We start from the raw sequence: 16050 nt of genomic DNA on the forward strand, positions 1-16050 counted from the left end.
CTTGTGATTGTGTGCATGTGTGTGTGTTTTGCAGAGAAGGAGCCCTCAGTTTTGAGAAAAGTACTGTTGGAGGATGAGGTGTTGGCTGCCATGGTGTCTGTCATTGGCACTGCTACGACCCACCTGAGCCCTGAGTAAGTGTAATCATGGATATATGGCTTGAACCCAGGGAGAAGGATAGCATTCTTGGGAAGAAGCAACAAGTAGCTGCCTTGTCAGCTGTCCTTTTACCTATATGTAAATGTGGGTGCAGTTAATTGTCTTGTAAGTTTTGTTGACAAAACAAAAGGAAGGGGCTCTTAACACCATGGACTATGAGGGTGGGAAGCCATGGGCCAGTGGTTCTTAGCCGCAGATGTGCTTAAGAATTACCTATAGAGCATTTTAAAATATACCTTGACTTCCCAGATGGGAACCTGAATGGAAATGATTACTGGCACATAGTATGTGCCAAATTAATATTTGTTCAATGCATGAATCATCAGGGCACGTCCCATTGAAGTGGTGATCCTAATTCGAACCCCAGGTTGAAAAGCACGTCTGTGGAGGAGAGGGCTGCTTTAGAATCCTAGCTCCTTGGTCATACCTAGTACTCTGCTCCCAGGTTAGCTGCCCAGAGCGTCACATACATTGTGCCCCTCTTCTTGGATGGCAACGTCTCCTTTCTGCCGGAAAACAGCTTCCCGAGCAGATTCCAGCCATTCCAGGTAACAGTCTTAGAACTTACATCCTTCAAGCTGGTTTTTTTTTTTAGGGCTAATCTGGAATGGGTAGAGGGGCAGACAAGCCTATTGCTGGCAGGCTCGATTGGGCTCTCCTTCCTTTATAGGATGGCTCCTCAGGGCAGAGGCGGCTGATTGCACTGCTTATGGCCTTTGTCTGCTCCCTGCCTCAAAATGTAAGTGAGCACACTTGGGAAGTACTGTTATTTAACCTTGACAAGGTAACTCTGGGCTGAAATTTGCCACAGGCTAAGCTGATGTTTTACTTCCCCCACCAGAGAAGTTAGTTCTCATCCGTCCCGGTCCCTGCTGCCACTATGTACTGGTTCTCTTGGAGTTCAAGTGTTCTCTGGGTCCATTACATGGCCAGGTTTTCTGTAGGTGGAAATCCCTCAGCTGAACCAACTCATGCGGGAGCTTTTGGAACTGAGCTGCTGCCACAGCTGCCCCTTTTCTTCTACCGCTGCTGCCAAGTGCTTTGCAGGACTCCTCAACAAGCACCCTGCAGGTACTGAGATCAGACTGTGTAAGGAGCTTCCCAGAATCAACTACCCATGAAATCTTATAGTTCAGTACTCATTCTCTTTTTAAAAGGAGCTTGCTAATAACATTAATAGGGCTTCAACTGCTGAAGCACTGTCCTGGGACTGCCCGTGGGAAAAGCGTCAAGACCGCATTTGGGCAGAGCTTTATAGTACCTAAGAAGAGAAGGGAGCACAAAGAGTCTAGTTCTGCCGTCCTACTCCCTACAGTGGGGCTAGTGTGGATAATTCTTTATTGGAAGTAGATGACTCTCTCTTTTCAAATGGCAGCACCTCTATATTATGAGAATACCAGGCTCTTATGCAGGTGTCCAATCATTTTGTCTGCAGGCAAAAATGATATTTTCCCTTTCTAACAGCTTCTCAGGGAGCTCTGCACTTAAGTGATTTGCATCCTTCATTGTTAAAGGGAAAATGTGTAGCCTTTATGTCAGCATTTCCTCTCTGCTTTTTAGGGCAGCAGCTGGATGAATTCCTACAGCTGGCTGTGGACAAAGTGGAGGCTGGCCTGGGCTCTGGGCCCTGTCGTAGTCAGGCCTTCACTCTTCTTCTCTGGGTAAGGAGCTGGAGTGGAGTCTGGTTAGCCAGAGAGGCAGTTATGTCTGGTTAAATAAAATGTCCCTGTTTGACCCTAAACCATAAACATCTATGTCTCGGGGTTCTCGGGTTTGAGTGTCATTCCCCAATTGTTCTCTCTGTCTCCAATTACAGGTAACAAAGGCCCTAGTGCTCAGATACCATCCTCTCAGCTCCTGCCTTACAGCCCGGGTACGTCCTTTCTGGAGACAGGAGAACCCAGGACCCAAACAAACTTTCTTGTTGCTCCTATTCCTCCCAAGGACTTCCATCCTCCTCTGTGTGTTTTTTGTTTTGTTTTGTTTTGTTTTGTTTTGGAGAGAGGGTCTCACTCTGTTGCCCAGGCTGGAGTACAGTGGTACAGTCACAGCTCACTCCAGCCTCAACCTCCGTAGGCTCAAGTGATCCTCCCACTTCAGCCTCGCAAGTAGCTGGGACTACAGGGGCACCCCACCACACCCAGCTAATTTTTGTATTTTCTGTAAGAACTGGGTTTGGCCATGTTGCCCAGACTCCTAGGCTCAAGCAGTCCACCTGCCTTGGCCTCCCAAAGTGCTAGGATTACAGGCATGAGCCACCACACCCAGCCCCATCCTCATCTTTGGCACTTAAGATTCTTCTTCCCTGATGTACCTCAAAGGCTCTTTTTTCTCCAGCTCATGGGCCTCCTGAGTGACCCAGAATTAGGTCCAGCAGCAGCTGATGGCTTCTCTCTGCTCATGTCTGACTGCACTGATGTGTTGACTCGTGCTGGCCATGCTGAAGTGCGGATCATGTTCCGCCAGCGGTTCTTCACAGATAATGTGCCTGCTTTGGTCCAGGGCTTCCATGCTGCTCCCCAAGGTAAGGAGTCTGAAAGAAAGTCCCCACATATACACACCTCTCCTTTGCTTGGTCACATTCCCTAAGATAATTTAGGACTCGCTTGCTTCTTTAGAGCTATATTGTGGTCTGTGCCTAGAAGACTAAACTTCTAGATTCTTGTTCCACTTCTTCCTTTGATGGGCGTATCTTGCTTATTCTGAGCGTGAAGGGCTTTTTCACCCCTTCGTAGGGTGATGTCTCAGCCTTATCACAGATTGGAATTGAATTCTCAAGCTATATATCTAAGTCCAATTTCTCCCCTAAGCCTTTCCATTTTTTACAGATGTGAAGCCAAACTACTTGAAGGGTCTTTCTCATGTACTTAACAGGCTGCCCAAGCCTGTGCTCTTGCCAGAGCTGCCCACGGTAAGTCCTGCAGGCAGAGCTTCTAAGCAAAGGACAAAGCTATTCTTCCCCAGATGGGGCTAGAAAGGGGAGGGGACAAGAACAAGGATCTTCATGATGTGGCCATCCCCCACCTTGCCCATTGCCCCTTAGCTTCTTTCCTTGCTGCTGGAGGCCCTGTCCTGCCCTGACTGTGTGGTACAGCTCTCCACCCTCAGCTGCCTTCAGCCTCTTCTACTGGAAGCACCCCAAGTCATGAGTCTTCACGTGGACACCCTCGTCACCAAGTTTCTGAACCTCAGCTCTAGCCCTTCCATGGTGCGTTGAGCCCCAGCAACTCTTAGGCACCAGCATCTCTCCCTGGGCATGCTCTCACCTCCTTGTGGTTGTGTTCCAGGCTGTCCGGATCGCTGCACTGCAGTGCATGCATGCTCTCACTCGCCTCCCCACCCCTGTGGTAAGTACCTCAGGTGTCCTTCCCTGGCCTGGGAATGTCTCAAGAGACACATAAGTACCTTTTTGCCTTAGTCAGGTGGGCTTGGCCACCCTGCTGTGTAATTGAGATCTTAATTACAAGGTACAGATCTTGTAATTCTGGGCCCAAGGACTCTTTTCCTTGGGCCCAGAAGGCAACAGAATGGCCATTCTGCCACTTAACATCCCTTGGAATCACTAAAGATGTTTTGCTTTTCTCAGAATATTGGTTGTACAGAATCAAAAAAGCGGTACTTTCAGTTGCCTTGGATGAGCAAGGTTCATTATATACTCTGACTCCACAGCTGCTGCCGTACAAACCACAGGTGATCCGGGCCCTAGCCAAACCCCTGGATGACAAGAAGAGACTGGTGCGCAAGGAAGCAGTGTCAGCCAGGGGGGAGTGGTGAGTTTCTAGGTCGTGGGGAGAGATGGGACCAAGATGAGCCTCACCACTAATGCTGCCAACTTTCTTTTTGCCTACAGGTTTCTGTTGGGGAGCCCTGGCAGCTGAGCCCTCAGTCCTGGCCTAGACTGTTCTGACAATCTAACCTGGAATTACTAACTATCGAGCCATCTTCCCCAAAGCAGGGAAACCACTGGCCTCTGACTGCCTTTCCCACAGACACAGCACAAATGCTAGGCCTCTGCTGCATGGCTGTACAAGGAACATAAGAGTCCATATTTCTAGTGGATTTGTAAAATAAGTGTGTGTGAGACAATTGTGTTTGAAGAAAGATTTAGGGTCCTGGGTCTCTTGCGTTTATATGTCAGAAAAGGGGCGATATGCTGCTGAGAGGTGAGCGCATATGAGTGTGGCCCTGAGGACCAGGGTTGGCGGGTGTTGTGTACCTGCTGAAGAATAAAGATTTCTTTTGGTAATGGGACTGTCAGATATTTCCCCCACCCCACATATGCCTCATATAACCAGAGGTGTCACTGGAATAACAATGACAGGGATTGGCCAAAAATTTTTCAGAGTAACCAGGACAGTAGCACACGCCTGTAACCCCAACACTTTAGGAGGCTGAGGCAGGTGGATCGCTTGAGGCAGGTGGATCGCTTGAGGCTAGGAGTTTGAGACTAGCCCTGGCAATATAGCAAGAACCCATCTCTACAAATAATTAAAAAAAAAAAAAAAATTAGGCTGGGCATGGTGGCTGATGCCTGTAATCCCAGCATTTTGGGAGGCCAAAGCACATGGATCACTGGAGGTCAGGAGTTCAAGACCAGACTGGCCAACATGGTGAAACCCCATCTCTACTAAAAATACAAAAATTAGCCACGTGTGGTGGCATACGCCTTTAATCACAGCTACTTGGAAGGCTGAGACACAAGAATCACTTGAAACTGGGAGGCGGAGGTTGCAATGAGTCGAGATCACGCCACTGCACTACAGCCTGAGAGACAGAGTGAGACTCTGTCTCCAAAAAAAAAAAAAAAAGTGTAGGAAGCATGACCAGAACACCTACTCACTAGGTCTTGACCCTGACTTTCCCTTTCCCTGCCCTATTGTGAGGCAGAGAGTGAGAAGCTACATATCTTTAAAAATCGAATACCTTTATTTTTGCTCCCTTCTGCAGCATGTGAGAAGTGGCAGTGACCTCAGCAGCAGGCCTCGTATCTTTGCCCTGTTGAGAAGCCAAGATCTCAGCTGTACTAGTCAGGTGTTTTTTCAGACAGCAAGTAGAAGAGGTGGTGGCCAACTCCAGTGCTGTATCCTGGAGGAGGTCCGGGTCAGCACTAGGCAAGGTAGGTAGCTAGCTGCCTGACCCCTAGTCTGGGGTTGGAACTTCTGTTTGCCTGAGTAAAGGGATGTCAGTCCTAAGATTTCTCCACATTGTGTCTTTCTTCTGCAGTGGCGAAAAGGCTGGTCCTTGAATTGTCCTGCATGGTACCCTAAGGCAGGCCCACTGGCTCTTTTTGATCAAGGATTCCAAGAAAAGCTGCCCTTGGAGGCCCTTGAAATAACATAGGGAGCAGAATGAGTGCTCGAGTTGTGGCTGACACAGTCCAGCTCACACTGCCATCACAGAGGCTGAGTGAGCAGTCATCCAGGGAGGGGGCTCCCAGCTCATTCCATTCCCATGGGGCAGGTGACTAGAAGGTAAGAGCACCCGAGTAAGCCAATGCCTAGAAGAGAAGAGAGAAATGTCTCTGAGTTCCAAGAATTCTTGGTCCTTCCCGATCATCATTCCTTAACAAGCATACATCAAGGTATCCTGAAGCTACCTCAGTGTCAATCATGAAAGTAACAAAAGTTCTAATTTCTGCTACCCAATTTTATCCAACAAATATACCTTTTGGTGCCTTGAAGGCCTTTTAAGGTTTCGAGCTAAACTTCTAAAGGTCCAGTGTAAGCACAGTGATAGAAGGAGTGTCATGTACATGGGAAAGGGAGGAGGGAAGGCACGTCCGCTCATCTGATTGTTACCGCCTCAGTAACTGCCATTTGAAAAATTGTTTCCTCTTGTCTTGGGCTGAGAGAGCTAGCTCCAGTTACTGTCTTAGGGCCTCTATGACAAGTAGATTATTTTAATCTCACAAATTATTGGCTTGAACTCTAGACACTGCTCTCCAAGTGAGAGGTGACTGGTGGCCACTGTATCCTACACCCAGAGGCCCCTTCCTGAGCACAGCTTTCCTAGGATTCTACTGTAGTCATGTTGAAGTCTCATCTGTTACTTAAAACCACACAGTATTGGCCTCAAGCCTCTCTGGTTCAAATGAACAATGATCTCCATTCCTAGAGTCTAGAACTGTGCTAAACACAGTAGCCACTAGCCATATTCCAGGTGCTCACAGACATAGAACATCTTTCTCATCTCAGCGTTCTGTTGGATAGCATTAGTCTGTGTGTCTTACATTACCTTCCTGTGTCCACACCCAGGAATACCTTCCAGTTGTCCAAGCAGCCGTAGTTGTAAGGATTCCTAAATACCTGGAGCCAAGAAAAACACGTTTCTTTGAACTTCTAATTTTTGAGACTAAATTGGCTAAGCTAAAGCTCAGGTAGAGTAGTTCTGGCCTTTTACAATGCTTGCCCTAGTCAGCCCTGCCCATGGCCTCTGTTTACAGGAGAGAGGTTCAGTTACCCACCTACCCACCCCGAGCCTTCAACCCTACTCACTCTGCCCTTGGCCTGTAGCCGACGTCTCTCCTTCTTGTTGATGTGCCTTTCGATGCTAGTCTCACCTCGACTGATGAGAACAGCATGCCATACAGTTAGGGCACCCAGGGCAAGTGCCACAGAACTAAAAGAGGGGCGAAGACTGGTGGGTAGTTGAGAGAGGGCTAGAGGAAATATGTCTGAAATTGAGCTAAGCAATAACAACTGGCTTGGAACCTCTCTACCCAAGTTTCCCTCACCTCCCAGCATATATCCTAGATAAACTTTTACTTCACTATGTCTATAAAGAGCATCAATGAAAAAGCATCAAAGTGGCCTAAGAATAAATGATGTGAAGCCAGGCATGGTAGCTCATGCCTAGTAGTTCCAGCAACTCAGGAGACTGAGACAGGAGGATCATTTGAGTCCAGCCTGGGCAACATAGCAAGACTCCATCTCTGTTGTTGTTAAGGGAAAATAAGAGAGTATGCAGAAAGGAGAATAGAAAAATAAGTCTGTATTACTGAGAAAATGTTCTATATTTCCTAAAATACCCATGCTTGGGAGATAGTGGGGGGTAGTAAACACCCAGGGTTGGAATGGGATGGCATGAAATTCAAATTCCAGTGCTACTGCATGAAATTCAAATTCCAGTGCTACTATTCCTACTGGCTGTGTATCATAGAACAAGTCACTTCACTTCACCGCCCCTTGGCCCCCAATTTTCAGTTTTCCTCATCTATAAATACAGTCACTCAGCCTTCAGACAGGTGCTATGAAGATTAAATAAGGAGTTTAACTTACTTTGGTTACATATCAAGCATATACTTGTATCTGTGTGCTTAGTAATAAGCAATGCCAACATCCTCAGTGCTCCCTGCCCTGAATGCTGAAGAAAGTGCTGGCTCTCTGCCAACCTAAATTAGACTAGAGCAGTGGCAGTTCACTTAGGAATGGGTTTCTGCCTGCGTGTGGGCACCTAAAAAACTTTTTTTCTGAAGCTTCCCCTCCCTTAAAACTATCAAAAACAAATACCTGCACAGGAACCAGAGGTAGACAAGACTCTTGTGAGTCATCCTTTCTCGAAAGGAGAAGGTGGGTGGTGGGGTCTGGTGATAAGTCTAGAAAAAGAAAAGAGCAAAGCTGGCTCATTTGCTCTGTGGGTCTCCAGCAACTGCCCCCAGCACCTATAGGCAGGAAGTGATCCAAACCCAGGCAGAGAAAACGGGGTAAAGCCACAGAGGAGTCAGGGTAGCAGCCAAGATGGGTGGACCAAGCCCAGGCATCACCACATGGACAAACACTGGGCAGCAGAGCAGGGTCTGGACAGGATGGTGAAGCACAGGAGAAGCTGACCCTGGGCCTTTAGAGTGACAACACAAATGGGGCTCCAGGGGAAGCCACTCCAATCCCCAGCCAGAACTCCTTCACTGCGCAGCTGCATCCCCAAGAGAGGAGACCAGACCATACCCAGAATGGACTGACTGGAGTGGGGAGAACCACTAGGGACTGTGAGCTCCACTAGGGACTGTGAAAGGGCAGCAGAAATACAATCAATATGGGCCCAAGATGGGCTCAGCAGATTTAGTCCTAAAAGGTACTGGGGGGCAGGGATGATCCAGATGCAGATGGACCAGGAGCAAGGGATGATCAGACTGGCTCAGCCTGATCTCTGTCCCCTGGAACCCCATGACACAGACTAACATAGACTCCTTGCTGCTCAGGCCATCACCAAGGCGGATTGCTTGCTCGGCCCAAAGAGAGGTGATGACGGGATAGATAGCCAAAACTGTCACATACCAGGGACTTCCAGCTTGCCTGTAGGCCACTTAGTCTACCCACCACAGCCAGCCTGCCTGAACACTCCTGATCTGGTCTAGAGTGGCCTCTCGGCAGCCTCTACAACTAAATGGGCAGATCGGCCCCAGTTGCCTGAGCAACTCTATGCCCCCAGGCCTGAGCAGCAGGAGGCAGTGGGGTGGGGACAGCCCACCTGGTTGGCAACCGCCTGTAGTTTGTTCTTGTCGAGCTGTTTCATTTTCTAAGGGGACGGAAAACAGTGCTGGTTATACTCTCAGGCCTCTAGTATGGGGTGCTACCAGCCCCATTCCTTAGGGACAGGTTCTGCATCCCAAAGTTCTGTACTACTGAGCTGCCCTGCTCCTGACAATCTCACCTCAATGGCAGCATAAGCCTCCCGGAAAAGGTCCCAACTTCCATAGCTGCAGTAGACACAGCCCAGAGTCATGAAAAAGCAGAAAGAGAAGAAGTACCGATGGTTATAGTGGCCCACACAATTGTTTAGCCAGGCTGGTTGGGAAATGATTAAGGACTAGAATCAAACACAATTTCAGGCGGTGTCCAGGCCCCTCGGGTTCATCCCTGGTTCCTGACAACATCACCCAAGCCTCAGGCTTCCAGTCACTAAGAACTACTTTCCAAAGGCAAGAAAATACAAGACTGTTTACACCCAAGGTTGAGGTGAAAATGCTCAAAGCTTTTCAGAGCATTCAGGTCCCACCAAGAAGTCACGGAAACTGAAATCCTTCAGTAAAATGAATCTGCCAATATTTCAGCCTAGCTGGAGTTAGCCAAACATCTGTGTGGAACAGCAGATGGGGACCCATGGTTCTATCTGGCGTACACAGTAAACAACCACAGAAACCCGAACATCTCTTTCCATCCAATAGCTGTTAGCATGAGAGTCTAGAAAAGAAAGAGGCGTTAAAAGATTCCTTGCTCCAAGAAGATCCGTCCTAGAGTGTGAGCTTCCTGCTCTCCCAGGAGATGGTCAGCCCCCACAACTCCTCAACTCCAGTGTTCTCTGCAGGGTGATGCTAAAATGGTGGCCATTAACCCTGTACAGTGCTCTGGAGCTAAAGAAGGCCTCAGGCAGAAGAGAAAGCAAAAGGATACGGCAGTGGTGATCCATCTTCAGCACACACCTGTGAGGAAGGGACACAGGCTCTGTTACGGTGGCCAAAGTTCTTGAGATGTCAGTGCCAATCCTTCCCTACAAGGACCAGCATCCTGCTGAGGCGGAAAGGGCACAGACTTTGAAGACAGCCAGGCCTTGCTTCAAACCCAGCTCTGCAGTTTAATGGCTATAAGATATTGGACAAGGTACTCATCTCTCCAAAGCTCGGTTTTCACAAGTGGTAATAATGCCTAATTCACAGGACCATCCTAAGGATGAGGTGTCAGGAGAAGAGGGCACATCACCTGGGACATGATGGGTGATTCACCCATGTCTTAGCAAACTCAAGGTTAGGTTTTGCCCTAGGGCTACAGCAGAAGGACCACAGCTGGGACTCCCAGACAGCAAAGCCGAGACCCACCTGTTGCAGATGCTGCAGTGGTGTGTTCGGGCTGGCTTGGGGTAAATGCACTTCTTACAGATGGAGACCGTGGCGATATCATTCCTGCCCTGTGTGAAGGGAGAGCATAACTGTGGCAGCACCAGTTCTGTCTCTCAGAACATACCAAGGTACTCTCCCCACTCCTGGGACCAGCCCCCATAGCCAGCAACTTCCCCCAATGCTCCTGTGGGGACCCACCTGGGGTGGGTACCCAGGTGGAGTGGTGATGGCCTGGTAGTAGTGGAAGACAATCAGGATCAGATTCCAGTGGCTATAGAAGAAATGCCAGCAGAGTCGTGGCACTGAGTAGGTTCGGAGGATGAGAGGCAGGACACACAGGTAGGCGATAGCCACAATGGAGCCTGTCAGCACGATCACCAGGACCACGAACACCTGCCAACACCAGCAAGGTCAGGGAGACACGGTGCAAGAGCTATGCCCAAAGCAGACTCGGAGTTTCCCTGGGGGTGGGGGCCGGCCTCCAAAACCTGGGTTGGGTCTGTGAGTGACATGTCCCTCTGCTCCCCACAACACCCCTTTTCCTGCTCCCTGGACATCACTCACCACTCCAAACCAGCGGATCACATTGTCTACCAGCCAGTAGACAGGCTCAAAGGCAGCATCGACAGCGGTGTCACTGCCCCCAAAGGAGTTGTAGAGCAGGGAGCGCAGGCAGACCTTGCCGTAGCGCCAGCGCTGTACTAGACCCCGGAGTAGAGGTGGACAGCGGCGCCTGTAGCCCAGCAGCAGAAGGAGGCGGAGGCAGAGGCGGGCCGGGCCCAGCAGCAGGCTCCGCTGGCCTCGCATGGTTCCTACGAGAGCACGCCTTTGTGAGGATCGAGTCTGAGCCCTCCCTCCCTACTCTGCTAGTGGGAAGGCCTAGAGTACTCACTTGGAGGGCAAACACCTAAGACTAAGACCCAGCTAGGCCAGTCACCAACTAGGAGAAGTAGGACGGTTACTTCACTTTTCTACGGACTGACCAGTGCCAATGTTCCAACCAGATTAAGGGAGTAAGACTGACGGTTCTGAGCCTGCAGAAATCGTACTTAAATTACACCACATGGTTCCATAGCAAATCCAAGGTGATGCACACCTAAAGCAACAGGCCACAGGAAAGGGGTGAGAAAGGCCACTCCAAATCAAAGCAGTCTTAGGAGTTGTCTGTGTAGACAGACTTTTGGGTGGAGTGTGGCCAACGTGGACAAAGCTGTCCACTGTGTCTCTGGGCATGGCCACTGTAGCAGATTGCCAGGGCTTCCTGACTGCCCTAGTGCATCAACCTACCTTCAGATGATTATTCCTCACCAAAGAACAGCCAGTGGAGGAATGAGTACACAGAATGTGGATCCTGCACCGAGGTATTTCCTGGTGCTATTTAAGTCTTGGCAAAAGATACTCTTCCTTCCTACTCCCTCTGGGCTGATGTCACAGGCCAGCCAACTCGACCTGGTAGCAGGAGATTCCCTGTTTCCTGTCAGGACAGCCAGCTACCCCTTGCATGACAGAAAATGCTTGTCTCCAATTCCATTCCCAGCCCCACCCCAAGGAAATGGTAGCCAAGACAACTCCAGGTATTCTGAGCAGAACACAGGAAGGAGTCAATGGGAGGGGACCTCCATGTTGATTCATGAAGGCCTAGGGGCCTGACCTCTCTGATGGACTCCACTGCCCCAGTCTAATTAGACACTGAAGAACCTTCTCTGCAGCTGTTGCCTTAGCCCCAAGCTGCCCAACCAGACTTCCCAGTTCACTGCTTCTATGGCACCTCTGCCAGTGCCTCCGTCTCCTCTATGCAGTTTCTACCTCATGCAGCAGCCATGGGAAGAGATCAGCTGCCTGGGCAATGACCAGAACAGAAGACACAGATACGCTAACAGATTCCTTCTATGACAGTTTCATCAGTTCTGCAGATTAAAGACTTTCACCAGAAAAAAAATTACCTGATTTTGCCCTGAGGCAGCCAGGGAGGGCTTTGTCCTTGACAACCCCACTGACTTATTTAACAGGTAGCTCAAAACCCAACAGAAACTGGAGGAGGCTGCTCCACTGCAGGGATGGTTTCAATTCGGTAACTGGAGCACTGTACTCTCCTTGCACCCTGGCTCATCCCCACAAAAGACCTTTCAAAGAAAACACTTAATTACCTCCTTGCACAAGCCCTGTAAGCCCTAAGGTGAAAAGAAACTCAGCAGACAAGGTCCACAGAGAAGGAGAAGGCACAATTCAGTAGGGACCTACGCTCAGCACCAGGATAAAGAAACTGTCCGTTCCTGTCACCTCCTAGGAAGCTAAAAGAATTAAGGGGAGTGTAGAAAAGAGAAAAAAAGGCCGGGCGCAGTGGCTCACACCTGTACTCCCAAAACTTTGGGAAGCCGAGGCAGGCGGATCACTTGAGGTCAGGAGTTTGAGACCAGCCTGGCCAACGTGGTGAAACACTGTCTCTACTGGAAATACAAAAAAATAGCTGGGCATGGTGGCGCGTGCCTGTAATCCCAGCTACTTGGGAGCCTGAGGCAGGAGAATCGCTGAAACCCGGGAGGTGGAGGTTGCAGTGAGCCAAGATGGCGCCAGTGCACTCCAGGCTGGGAGACAGAGTGAGACTCTGCCTCAAAAAAAATTAAAAGCTCAAGCTCAAACTTCCACACCTATTGTTTGGAAGCATGATTTGGCTTGTAGCATGAATTTTTAAAATAGTAGACACCCACAATCAAATGTAAGAGTGGGACAAAATAGATTACCCCACAACAAATCTAGGTGGCTTTTGGACTGTCCACACTGCTGTTCATTCCCTTTCTATAGGTAATGGAGAGTTCCCTATTTGCCAAGATGCTTTTTGTAGCAATAGCATACAAATCCAATGCATTCCTCGTTTGTAATAAACTCGAATTATATACTACCTCACACCTCTTCTAGTCTTAAAAAAAAAAAAAAAACTTCTATTCTCCACTTTTCAGATCATTCTTAACCACATCCTAAATTCCTGAGCGCTACAGGAAATGTCTGCCTCAAAGACCAGATTTACCTAATTCTTTAGGGTTCAATTCTGTCCCTAAGCAGTTCTGTAACCTCAGACAAATCATTCAACTTTACTGGGACTCAATCTCCATGTGTTCACATTCATTGAGGGAGTGGGATTAAATGCTAAGGTCCCTTCCAGCTCTAACCTTTTATGATTCTGTAACTATACAGATACAGTCGACCCCCGTATCTGCAGAGGGATTGGTTCCAGTCCTCCCTTCAGATACCAAAATCCATGGATGCTCAAATCTGATATAAAATGGCATAGTGTTTGCATATAACCTATACATATCTTCCCATATACTTTAAATCATTTATAGATTACTCATAATACGTAATACAAAGTAAATACTACACATAAACACTTTTTTTGTTTGTTTTTGAGATGAAGTCTTGCTCTGTTGCCCAGGCTGTAGTGCGGTGGCAAGATCTCGGCTCACTGCAACCTCCGCCTCCTGGGTTCAAGCAATTCTCCCTGCCTCAGCCTCCCAAGTAGCTGGGATTACAGGCACCTGCCACCTCGCCCAGCAAATGTTTGTATTTTTAGTAGAGACAGGGTTTCACAATGTTGGCCAGGCTGGTCTTGAACTCCTGACCTCAGGTGATCTGCCTGCCTTGGCTTCCCAAAGTGCTGGGATTACAGGTGTGAGCGAGCCACCATGCCCAGCTGCCCCCAAATATTTCCAATCCATGGTTGGATTGGATCAGCTATGTGAAACCCACAGGTATGAAGAGCAAACTTATTTGGTAAGTGTAAATGAAATGTTTATAAAGCACTTAGCACAATACCTGGCTCATGGAAGTACTCAATAAATATTTGTTGAATGAATGACTTGGAGGGATGCAGAAGTGGAAAGCCTGGCCAGATGTCTATCTGTCCTACAAATACCAGCAAGGACACTCCTGCCAATGTGAAAACACTAAATAAGTGTCTGCTGTTATCATTCTTCCTGATTCATAAAGAGAAATACAAACTTATTAAAATCATGGCACTTAGGAGCTAGAAGTCGTTTTTCAAAACAAGCCCAACCAGAAATCAGCCCAACCATGTAAACAGAAAGCTCCTAGATGCACAGATACAGATTTGGGTGAACAAAGTCTGAGGCTAGGGCCTCTCTCCATTAGCTAATGGGGTATGGGATGCCAGGAAAATTACATATGTAGTAAGTGGGCCGCAACTGAACACAGACCTTTTTTTTTTTTTTTTTTTGAGATGGAGTTTCACTCTTGTTGCCCAGGCTGGAGTGCAATGGCACAATCTGGGCTCACCGCAACCTCCGCCTCCTGGGTTCAAGCAATTCTCCTGCCTCAGTCTCCTGAGTGGCTGAGATTACAGGCATGCGCCACCATGCCTGGCTAATTTTGTATTTTTTTAGTAGAGACGGGGTTTCTCCATGTTGGTCAGGCTGGTCTCGAACTCCCGACCTCAGGTGATGCGCTTGCCTCAGCCTCCCAAAGTGCTGGGATTGCAGGCGTGAGCCACCGCACCTGGCCCAGACTTTTCATCTCAAGAAATAGAGGTAAAGCAAAATTCAAAAAGATGTGTGTAGGGGAGAAGGGGGTAATCTCAGTGAACAGGGGAGGAAACAGAGCAAAGCGCAGCTTTACTACCACCCCAAGCACAAGCCCGAGTACTCTGATGCCTCAGTAATAGTCACAGGCCACAGTGGTCATCTGCCACCAGACTGGAGGAGATTGCTGGCCACAACACTCCCCTCTTCCCATGGCTTTAAATCACATCTGTTTCCCAAGGGGAAAGTCGACTGAGGGGACAGGGAGGGACAGACGGCAAAGCTATCAAAAGTCAGGTGAACTGAGATCAAAGTCGTGGCGAATGTCATCTGGACAAAGACGCTGCTCTCAGGATGTTTGCAATCTCAAGCAGGAGATACCCAACATCAATAAAGAGTAGCATTTTATTCATGTGCAGACCTCCCTTCTGGGCTAACACGCTGAGAAGAAAAAGAGTAACAACTTTTTTTGGCGGCTGCTTATCTTTTGATGACGGGCCCACACAACCAGAGTTCGGCTTTTTCAACCTGAGAAAGCTTACTGAAGTGGGGATGGGGGGCCGCGAAGAGGATCGGACCGCAGGACTGGAAGCTGCAGTTTAAAAAACCGGGAAAAGGCCGGGCGCAGTGGCTCACGCCTGTAATCCCTGCACTTTGGGAGGCCGAGGCGGGCGGATCAAGAGATCGACACCACCTTGGCCAACATGGTGAAACCCCGTCTCTACTAAAAATACATAAATTAGCTGGGCGTGGTGGCGCGCGCCTGTAGTCCCAGTTGCGCGGGAGGCTAAGGCAGGAGAATCGCTTGATGCCGGAGGCGGAGGTTGCAGTGAACAGAGATCGCTCCACTTGACTCCAGCCTGGCGACAGAGCGAGACTCCTCAAAAACATAAAAACCGGGAAAAGGTTTTATTTCTCAATGAGAGCCGCGAGGTGAAACTGCGATGGACTGGAAGTCAAAATCCGTGGGTTCCAGTTTGGGCTCTATCTTAACTATCTTGATCATTTTGGACAAGTCTCTGAACCCTGTCTCTGAATCTGAGGTTCCATATCTGTGAAACAGACGAGTTGGGTCGCTTGACCTCCTTCCCTCCTGCTCTGAGCGTAACGTTGCTCGGAAGGTGCGCTCGGGCTGAAGAGGGCACGGCCCCGCAGGGCGGGGCGAGGAGAGAGCAGGAACCCGGACTCAGGACAAGGCCCCAGGGCAGTGCCCTACCCAGAAAAAGGGACTAGGATGGGGAGCAAGGGCCGAGGCTTCGCCCTTACCTGCCGCCTGCCGACTCCCCAGTCAGCCAAACCGAGCCCTGCAGCCTCTGCCGCCGCTCACTGCCACCCCCTCCGACTCGGCGCCCCGGCCGGGCCCGGCTCAATCCAAACCACCATGGCCCGCCGCCCGCAGTGCCAGCCAGCGGACCCGGACCCGCCGCCAGCCCATCCTCAACCACACGCGCAGGCGCAAGCGTGGAGCTCTGAAGTTCCGCCCCCGGATTTGTCCCGGGGTAACCTGGGAAATGGAGTTTACCCGCA

The 16050-nt window shown here is 49.4% G+C and overlaps 2 protein-coding genes across 21 annotated transcripts in view; one reads left to right on the plus strand and one right to left on the minus strand.

The window, feature by feature from the left end:
* Positions 1–4405, plus strand: part of MMS19 (MMS19 homolog, cytosolic iron-sulfur assembly component) — a 42456-nt gene extending 38051 nt beyond the window's left edge. For all 13 annotated transcript variants that reach the window (XM_004087566.3, XM_030808897.1, XM_003255281.4 and 10 more), the window contains 12 exons: positions 35–134; positions 605–707; positions 830–898; positions 1104–1230; positions 1720–1820; positions 1976–2032; positions 2497–2683; positions 2988–3070; positions 3203–3367; positions 3447–3506; positions 3829–3929; positions 4010–4405. In XM_004087566.3, the coding sequence (XP_004087614.2) occupies positions 35–134; positions 605–707; positions 830–898; positions 1104–1230; positions 1720–1820; positions 1976–2032; positions 2497–2683; positions 2988–3070; positions 3203–3367; positions 3447–3506; positions 3829–3929; positions 4010–4037 (1181 nt within the window). In that variant the 3' untranslated portion in view covers positions 4038–4405. The remainder of the gene's footprint in view (positions 1–34; positions 135–604; positions 708–829; positions 899–1103; positions 1231–1719; positions 1821–1975; positions 2033–2496; positions 2684–2987; positions 3071–3202; positions 3368–3446; positions 3507–3828; positions 3930–4009) is intronic.
* Positions 4406–5062: 657 nt separating this feature from the next.
* ZDHHC16 (zinc finger DHHC-type containing 16) lies at positions 5063–16012 on the minus strand. Of its 8 annotated transcripts, XM_030808914.1 has the most exons (12): positions 15790–15957; positions 13802–13915; positions 10556–10803; positions 10190–10384; positions 9971–10059; positions 9549–9577; positions 8809–8942; positions 8626–8673; positions 7668–7753; positions 6654–6777; positions 6394–6464; positions 5063–5656 (listed from the first exon to the last, which is right to left on the minus strand). In XM_030808914.1, exons 3-12 carry the CDS (start codon positions 10796–10798, stop codon positions 5542–5544), a joined length of 1134 nt encoding a protein of 377 aa, XP_030664774.1. In that variant the 5' UTR covers positions 10799–10803; positions 13802–13915; positions 15790–15957; the 3' UTR covers positions 5063–5541. The 8 variants fall into 8 exon arrangements, with proteins under 8 accessions (XP_030664774.1, XP_003255333.1, XP_003255335.1 ...); XM_003255285.3 differs by lacking the exon at positions 13802–13915 and having other exon boundaries at positions 15790–16012; XM_003255287.3 differs by lacking the exons at positions 9549–9577; positions 13802–13915 and having other exon boundaries at positions 8809–8854; positions 15790–16012.
* Positions 16013–16050: the final 38 nt, after the last annotated feature.

This window comes from Nomascus leucogenys, chromosome 3 (assembly GCF_006542625.1).
Source record: "Nomascus leucogenys isolate Asia chromosome 3, Asia_NLE_v1, whole genome shotgun sequence".
NCBI classification, from domain to species: Eukaryota; Metazoa; Chordata; class Mammalia; order Primates; family Hylobatidae; genus Nomascus; species Nomascus leucogenys.